This window comes from Hemicordylus capensis, chromosome 6 (assembly GCF_027244095.1).
Source record: "Hemicordylus capensis ecotype Gifberg chromosome 6, rHemCap1.1.pri, whole genome shotgun sequence".
Lineage (NCBI taxonomy): Eukaryota > Metazoa > Chordata > Lepidosauria > Squamata > Cordylidae > Hemicordylus > Hemicordylus capensis.
In genome coordinates, this window is record NC_069662.1 from 116,582,691 (window position 1) to 116,591,488 (window position 8,798).

Genomic DNA, 8,798 nt, shown 5'->3' on the forward strand with positions numbered 1-8,798 from the left:
GCAGGTGCTACGACTTAGAAGTAAAGATCTAGAGCGATCAGTACGATCTCCTTTGGAGTAATGCGGCAAGGATCTGAGCGTAAATGATGGGCTGATAGACACCTAGCAGTCTCCAACGGTGTGCATAGGTCTAAATCCCATTGATTCCAAGGGGAGATTCTCCCACGCAAGATGAAAGTGATAAAGACATTATATTTTGCTCTACCTGATTTATTAGAAATCATACTTGCGGCAGATCCCATGGAAACTGAATCCAAAATAGTCCCCGTTTGTTCAGTGAGATTTACTCCAGTGTCAACGTGGATAAGATTGTGGGTTTAACTCGCCCTTCAAAACGCAAGCAACATTTAAGTGTTTTTAAAAGGTGCTTCCCCGGCATGGGCGGAAATCCGCATTTCGAGGAGCGGGCAAGCGCTAATATGAAATTTCTAGAATCTGATGTTGGAGTTCGGGCAGGCTTAAGTGTGGGGTGTGGGGTAGTCTCCCTCAGAATGGTGAATTAACAAAAAGGTGCATAATTGCATGCATAATCCTCCCAAACACAGAATATATCTCAATATGTTCCCTACCACTCATTATTAAAGGGGAGGGGAAGCGAAATTGAATGATTTGAGAATGAAACTATAGACAGTGATGCTTTAAAGTGCAAGTTGAATAAAGGTCTTAACGTGTGCAGTACCTACGGAGTCTGTGTTGGGCTGCCGAATGCATTTCGCACAATTTTAATACAATAAAAATAATCCAATCTGTGGGTCCTTTAAAAATCTAGGGCTGCCTCTCCGGTAAAATGGCGCCTCTCTAAGTCCTGCCTCTTTCTTAGTGATGAGGAAAAGGCCATAAATCCGTTGTTGTTTATGAAAATTTACAACTTTGCAATACAACTTTATGAGTGGCTCGGTTTCTCCATTGGTCGCTGACGGTCATGTGGATGGTAACCGTGAACATGAACTTTTTTATAATTTCCCTGGCGAGAATAGAGCTGCATTCTTTTGCTCAGCTCTGTCCTGCTTCGGATCTCTCTGGCTTTTCAGTTCCCCCGCACCCCCCGGTTTTCATTTGTCCTTTGTAAGTCAATAGGGAGCCGAGTGGATGGAGGTTCGGCATAGGCAGCCGCCTAGAACACCGGTCTTGGATGGCAATTTCCAGTTCCTCCGCCGGAAGGTGTGGCATATTGGATTCAAAGCGCTGGAGTGGCAGATTTTCAACTCGCAACCTGGCTAATTTCCTGCTTCTTCTGGCACCAAAAGGAGGGCGATTCGTCTGCGGTGCAGCCAAAGCGACAGCTGTCAAAGTAGCAGGGGCTTCTGCGAGCCAGAACCTGAAGGTGAGAAATGCAGAGAACAGGAGCACGAACAAGCAAACCTCCTTTTACTATACAGCCTGGAAAATTAACTTATCTGTATGTGTGGGTATACACACATATATACATACAGATAAGTGTGTGTGTGTGTGTGTGTGTGTGTGTGTGTGTCTGTATATTTATATATACACACACATACACACACACATACACACACACTACATACATATCTATCTCAGCCAAAGGAGCAGTTCGTAATAATGGAATCCTTAGCTAAGTGGACTTTTCTGAGGGCATGTAAAAAGGCAAGGGCGATACCCATGTCGTTTTAGCAGTACTATACTCCACTTGTATAATAACAGGCTGTCTTTTAAAGACATGATGGATTTTAGAAACCTTCTAATGAAATGCTGCGTTCTTAGAATCAGCTAATGGGAATGCTTATAAGGTGTATATAACCGCGCGCACCCCTTCTATCTTCTGCGTTCTATTTGTGTTTGTTGTTACTTTTAAAAAATGGGTCTATAATACTATCGATTTAAATAAATATTTTAGATTTTTACTGGAAATTAATTCAACTAATATCCAAGGATATATTATGCACTGTTTATTTTTATTTTGTATAAGATTATTTCACGTATACAATTTGGAGCCTGGATAATATTATGGAAAAAGTCTAGGTATGCTGTTTGTTTATTCATTAGTGATTCGAGGTTTACAGGCAAAAAGCATATTCCAGATTCTCAAAACGTAGCTTAAAAAAATTAGAACGTGAATGACATGAGAGCATGATCTTAAACGTTATAATAGGTGGGGAAAGATTTTCGTAGGAGCCATAACGTGCTGTTCACCCATTTTGTGTCGCATTTTGTAATCCGTTTTCTAAGAGAAACCTATTTGCTTGTACTATCTTGAAATATTCCTGTCTCCAAAAATGCAATGCAGTTGTTAAAGATGAGCAGCGATTGTCTTGAATGCTCCAAAAGAAGAGGTTTTTCTCCGCTACTCCGAACTGATAAAGAATTACGTGTGTATTGCATTGCAGTATCTGCTTGACTGCAGCTGCAGTGAATGTCGGATTATTTATCGCCCAGAGGAGTGTGCTCAGTGCTGCCACATTGTGGCCAAAGGAAGTACAAGGCGGTGAGAGGGCCGGAGCCAACCGCCTGTAAAAGAAACAGCGGGCTGCTTACGATTGGCAACAATATTTAAAAAAATTCCTGCGATTAAAAAAATCGGCCTTTAGTGGCCTTCTCCCATTCAAGCTAGACCTTCGCCAGAAATGCAAAGAATGGTGTCGGGGCAGGGAAGGCAGACTCCCTTGCAATAGGTTATTAAATGTGTTTCTGGCACGGTGAACGGGGGACGCGCGGAGGCTGCCAGTGGGGGCTAGTAATACACGTTCAATCTAAACAATGGCTGAGATGGCGAGATCTGTTTGGATTAGTGGCTATTAGCTCAAAGTTGTTTTCGGTTACATCTCTGAATATGAGAAGGATTTGTAAGTGGATTTATACATCAGGAGAAGGGAGCTTTTAAGATTAAGAGTGTGTAACTGCCCCCCGCACCTGTAGTCTAACTTTGTTTGACTTATGGCTTCGATTGAATGAGAGCGGCGGAGGTGGGGGGCGACCCTCGTATTGTTAAAGTGGTAGTCACTCTTTCCCCCCAGTACATGGAAGTTGCTGCTTCAAGAGCTTCCGAGCTTCGGGTGTTTTGTTTTAGAAGGGAACCACGCGGGCTGTTTACCTTGCTTCAGTCAGGAATGTGTGTCAGAGAGTTTGTCTGGCTTCATTTGAGAAGATACATGGCTTGGCAAAGCTTCTGTTGAGCAGATGTGGGTTTCGGAACCTCTAGTTGACAAAAGCTTTCCTGTAAGAGTTCACCTTCATGTTACTCATTCACTGGATTGCAGCCAAGATATTTTGTATTGCATTTTGCTGGATAACGTGGTCGCAGACCTGGTGAGCACAAAGATACTTTTCTTTCTTACTGAGATGTTTTCATTGATTATTCTGATGTATTTTGCCACTGATTAACACGATCCATTAATAACAGAATCCAACGGGACTCCTTGCTGACAGTGCTGAATCTGCTGTCACTTTTCTCTTATGTACTTGTTTAAGAAATTCTCCTATTTACATGGGATGACCTCAGGGTGACGTTTTACTCATGAAAACTATTGGACTCTAGCAACTTTTTCTAAAAGTGTATACGATGAAGAAATGTTACCGGTATTTCAACTTAGGGACTTCCCTTCCCTTTTTCGATTCTACTTATGCTGATGTTTATATAAAACAGATTTATGTATGTATTTATTTATTTATTGCACTGTAATATCGTCAAAGGCAATTATTATTTTTTGTTTCCAGTCACGGTTCTGTGTGGGGATTTTTTGTGTTTTTTAAAAACGTCTATGCATTTGTTTTCTATGCTGTCTATTGCATTTATAGGTTACTTTTCAGCGGGGAAAGACTGGGAAATCCTTTGCGGGGGGACATTATTGGAGGTAATCGAGAGTACCCTGTGGAACTCCAGTTAAGGACACAAACAATGCACACAATTGCAGGGTGGGGAAAACGTTTTAACTTACTGCTGTTTTATAGATACCCTAATCGGACTCCGGAAATGAAACAAATCAATTTACAAGAGCAACAAACCTCACGGGTTTCAAGTCAATTGAGGACCAGTTATTACAGAATCCATTTTAAAAGTCGAACACATAAAACTAGAGTTTTCACACTTCCCTAAACTATGTAAACAATTGGCACCGAAGAACAAATTCCGGGTTCTTCTTTTAGAAGTAAGATTGAAAGACAGCAGGATTAACTGGCTGTATCATTAACACTTCTGTAATTCCAGTCCTAGATTAAGAATCTGATTTCCATTAGTCTGAAATAATCACCACATAGGAAAAATGCAACCATAAGATGTTTGCCAGTCTAAAGTTTAAAAACAACCAGATTTAATAAAATAATTAGAAGAAACTGTGGCCAAAGTAAGCAATCTCTACAGGCCTTCATAGGATTTTTGAAGATTCCACATTTTTTGCCCTGCCAGATTCAAACAACAAACAGAAGCAACAATTTTATTATTTGCCGGGTTTGAGAGAGGGGCGGAAGCCCCCAACAGAAATATGTTTGCTTTTGGTAGAATACCTTAGTGGCTTCAAAGCAGCTGAGAGCTCCCTCAGCTGCTTTGGAGAGGATCCCTTTGAAAATAGCCATTGCCAACAAACGAACAGTAACAACAATCTGGAAACCACCATTTCCTGTCCGGTTCCTGATCTCCTTTTAAATTATCTGCCCCCTTTTAAATTATCTGCCCCCTTAACAGACAAGAACAAGATCCCTTTCCTTAGCCACCGAGGGGGTCTGCAGAAAAGTGTCGCTGTTTTAATTGCTATGCAAAATAAACTAGGGTAAATATAGTCGCTTATTAGATTCTGAAGGGGAATTTTTGGAGAACCTCTTAAGTAATAGTTTATTCCCTTTGAAAAACACCCGAGGTGGGCTGAAATTAATTGTGCTCTTTTAAAAAAATGAATCCGAAAATCAACACACCTCCTGTTTTCGGTTTAAAAATTTCCAATCCCACCCCCTTAAAACTGCGTAGTTAACACATCAATCAACCGGCTGCTTTGCTTCCATTGCGGGAGGAGGGACAGGAAGATGAAGGAGGGAGTTTCCTGGGAGCTCACTGACATGCCTTCAGTCTGTACGCCCTAATTTTGGCGAGGTGCCTCCTTGCCTCCAGCTGCCAGGTGCGTCGTGCCCTGGGTGTCCTCAGACCCCGGGGTCACCCTCTCGATTTATTCATTTATACAGTAACACCCCTCCCTTCTCTCGCTCTTACACACACACACACACTTCTAATTCCTCCCCAGCAGATCCCCTGTTCCGACCGCCGCCCCCTCCCTTTTGGTACAGTGGAAGGCGGCTGCTTGCGATTTGCCATCCGTCTGCTGGGCTCCGGCGGTGGCGGCGGGGGTGGGAGGGGAGTGTTGTTTGTAACTTTCCTGGCTCGGTGGCGGTGGGTCCCAGGGGAGCAGGCCCTCCGCCGCTCTCTCATTGGTCGCCCAGGCGTCAGCTGGTGCTATTTGCTGCTGTCGCTTTTGGCGCTCGGCCATCCAGAAACAAACCACTTGGATGACTACTAATAGTTATAGCCAGATGTACTAATACACAACAAATCACGGTCCAGGATCTGGGGAGCGTCAATGAGTTCCTATTTTGTGAATCCCACCTTCCCGGGGAGCTTGCCTAATGGGCAAGAGTCTTTCCTCGGGCAGATCCCCCTCTACCCGGCTGGCTACGAGGCTCTGAGGCATTTCCCAGCCTCGTATGGGGCCGGCAGCCTGCAGGAGAAGACCTACTCCTCACCTTGCTTCTACCAACAGTCCACCAACACGGTCATCGCCTGCAACCGGGCATCTTATGACTATGGCGCCTCCTGCTTCTACTCAGACAAGGACCTGGGCGGCGCCTCCTCGCCCTCCGGCAGTGGCAAGCAGAGGGCCGGCCACCCTGGGGACTATGTACCCTGCTTTGCTTCTGACCAGCAGTACAAACCCGAGAGCGGGTCAGCCAAAATCCTGAATGAGGAAGGCAGCGACCGGAAGTACACCAGCCCTGTTTATCCCTGGATGCAAAGGATGAACTCGTGTGCTGGTAAGTCTTTGGGATGCCACCAAGACACGAGGGGTGGGGGGGTGGTATGGGGGATGTGGGTGAAGTTGAGGGTGGGGGGAGCGGGACTCCTCTGGGAGGAAGACCTCTTTTGGAACGGATCTGATTCAGGCTGTCTGTGGAGAGGCACCTGCAAGCCAGTGGGTAACCTGAGACACTTCCTAGATTCCTCTTCAGCCTGACATCTGGGCTACCTTGAAGAAGAATGCATTTCTAAAAATCGCTTCCAGTATGGGCCAGCAGATGTAGGCTGCAGTGCAGTCCCAACCAACTCACCTGGAAGCAAGTTCAACTGAAAGGAATTTTTTTTGTTTCCCAGTGCAGGGTGTTATTAAACTGATGGTAGTAGTATTAGTAGTATTAGCAATACTATTACTACTACTACTAATAATAATAATAATAATAATACATAAAGAATCTCCACCTTCACTGAGGGTCCAAGACTGATGCAAAGGAATATGCCCTCTGTACTGACTACCCCATATATTTGTAAGACAGATGCTCTCTTCCCCCTCCCCTCACCCATTCATTAGTGTGTGTGTGTGTATTAGCTATTTAATGCACGTTTTCCAGAAATATGTCCTCTCGCACAAATCATCGGGTGGGGAGGAAGATAAACTTGATCACTGGTCAAACTCTCACCCACTTCAATGGATAAGAATTTCATTGTCCTCTTTAAAGAGAAAGTTTAATGTTGAGGCTGAAGGAGACAGAATAACTTCAAAACAAACACCAGAGACAGTGTTTCTGTCAGCCCCCCACCCCCCAAAGTAGTCTCTCTTTCTTTCTTTGCATTACACAGTATCCATCATAACATTTAAAGACAAAACATCTTATTTTCAGGACACATGCTAGGATTTCCCCACCAGCCCCAGAATAGTTCTTCATTTCAAGCCTACAACTCTAAAAATTCTTATTTGGAAGCAGATTTTACTTAAATCAATGAGTCTTGAAAACAAATGTGTTTGCGATCTGGGTGTCTCTTTGCTATAGTTAGAGGAATTGTGACAACTGCAGGATCTAGCTAAAGTTGAGCTTTTAAATCTCATTGATTGTAATGGGAGTTACTTAAGCAGATGAGCATGCCTATTTATCAGTTTGAAAACAATAGGACTTCAAAGTTGTTAACTGCGGCTGGATCCACACTATGTTTTGTGGATGCCATAGAAAGAAATATGTATAACATGCAGCACTCATGTCCACTCCTCACACACCATGAGTTGTATGTGTATGCCTATTTCTGGGCTATGAGGGGTTTCATGTGTTGAACCCTAGATGGAATTTAGCTTCCCGTTCTTGCATGCATTGGGTTGGCAAGGATCTCTTATCAAATCCTACGTTGAAAATAATTTAGGAATATTAAATCCCGGAAACATGAGATGCGAATGAGCGTTTCTTCTATTGCATTCCATATAAAGCGGGTAGTGGGGTGGAAATAGCGAGCAAAGCTCCAGACTGTTTCTTGAGCCTTGCTTCACTGAACTCCTCCTCAGGGCCTGCTCCTCTGAGATCATCTTCTCTTTACTTCCACAGGTACAGTATATGGAGCGCATGGGAGAAGGGGCAGGCAAACCTACACCAGATACCAGACCTTAGAGTTAGAGAAGGAATTCCATTATAACAGATACCTAACCAGAAGGCGACGGATTGAGATTGCAAATGCCCTCTGCCTTACTGAACGACAGATTAAGATTTGGTTTCAAAACAGGCGGATGAAGTGGAAAAAGGAAAGCAAACTGATCAATTCTACACAGCCCAGCGAAGACACAGAGGAAAAGCCAGGGGAGTAAAATCATGCTAGAGAAAGTTACCAGTCCTTTCCTTAATCGCTCTAAAATCTCTCCCCCGCCCCACAGCCCCAGTATATGTCTCCCGCTTCCATAAAAATCCTCTCATTTTTTAAAAAATGCTGACGATTCTCAAAGGCTTGATTAAAATATATACATATTTATATATATATACATATATATATTTGCAATTAACTGTGAATTTCTTTATCGATAGAATTATTGAATGTAGAGGTGTGTAGTGTATACCTGGTCAGGTCTCCAAAGGATAGATTAGGAGGTTTAAATGGCTTCAGATATCACCAGGACCTTTTTCTTATTTTAAATGGAAGTGTAGTTTCTCTGGCTGTAATTTTAATGGCATGTTTTCCAGGAGGAAGCAAAAGCCAGTCGCTTGTTCAAACGGAAACCTCCATATTCTAGAATGGTCAGAGATGTACAGGCTTATTTATGTCTTTGCTGCTAAACCCGGGAGAGATGGTTCCTCATTGTTCTACTCCCTTTCACCTCAGACTTGAACACATCTATTTGGAACGAAGACCCGTTGATTTCAACGGGGCTTGTTTCAATGTTCCCCGTCATGGTAACTTTAGGGCAGGAAAATGTTATGGATCAAGCAAAACGTGTCTCCTTCTACGTATGACTCGCATTTATAATTAGGACAAAGAAGGGATTTGGGGGGTGGGGTGGGGTACGGGGGGGGGGCGAAGAGACTTCAGTAGTGAAGCGTAATAGGGTTGAAACAAAAACAAATACAAAACCGGACAGACAAAAGTTAAAAACCTTAAAATGTCGATGATTGGCAAGGTAGTTTTCGAAGAGGAGTTTTTTGTTGTTGTTGTTTTGAAGGATAAAAACCCCTGCACTTCGAAAAGGTCAAAATACTGTATAGACAACTATGAAAATTGGAGAAGAGGCTATCTCCAGGCAGGCAGATTTTTCTAGGGTTCCTGTTAGAACTTTCAAAACACGTTGTTTCTGGGCGATCGAGGGAGGCTTTGACTTCTGAGTGCTCTCGACTGA

The 8,798-nt window shown here is 43.4% G+C and overlaps 1 protein-coding gene across 2 annotated transcripts; it reads left to right on the forward strand.

Annotated features, from left to right (window-relative positions):
• Nucleotides 1–1,052: 1,052 nt before the first annotated feature.
• Nucleotides 1,053–8,424, forward strand: HOXA6 (homeobox A6). Of its 2 annotated transcripts, XM_053259581.1 has the most exons (3): nucleotides 1,053–1,324; nucleotides 5,700–5,970; nucleotides 7,522–8,424. In XM_053259581.1, exons 1-3 carry the CDS (start codon nucleotides 1,133–1,135, stop codon nucleotides 7,776–7,778), a joined length of 720 nt encoding a protein of 239 aa, XP_053115556.1. In that variant the 5' UTR covers nucleotides 1,053–1,132; the 3' UTR covers nucleotides 7,779–8,424. The 2 variants fall into 2 exon arrangements, with proteins under 2 accessions (XP_053115556.1, XP_053115557.1); XM_053259582.1 differs by lacking the exon at nucleotides 1,053–1,324 and having other exon boundaries at nucleotides 4,972–5,970.
• The last annotated feature ends 374 nt before the right edge of the window (nucleotides 8,425–8,798 follow it).

Excerpts from the sequence above, each read along its gene's own strand:
- HOXA6 (XM_053259581.1), top strand. The coding sequence starts at position 1,133 with ATGGCAATTTCCAGTTCCTCCGCCGGAAGGTGTGGCATATTGGATTCA. Across the intron at positions 1,325-5,699 it reads CTGCGAGCCAGAACCTGAAG|TCCACCAACACGGTCATCGC; the intron begins GTGAGAAATGCA and ends TTCTACCAACAG. Across the intron at positions 5,971-7,521 it reads AAGGATGAACTCGTGTGCTG|GTACAGTATATGGAGCGCAT; the intron begins GTAAGTCTTTGG and ends TTACTTCCACAG.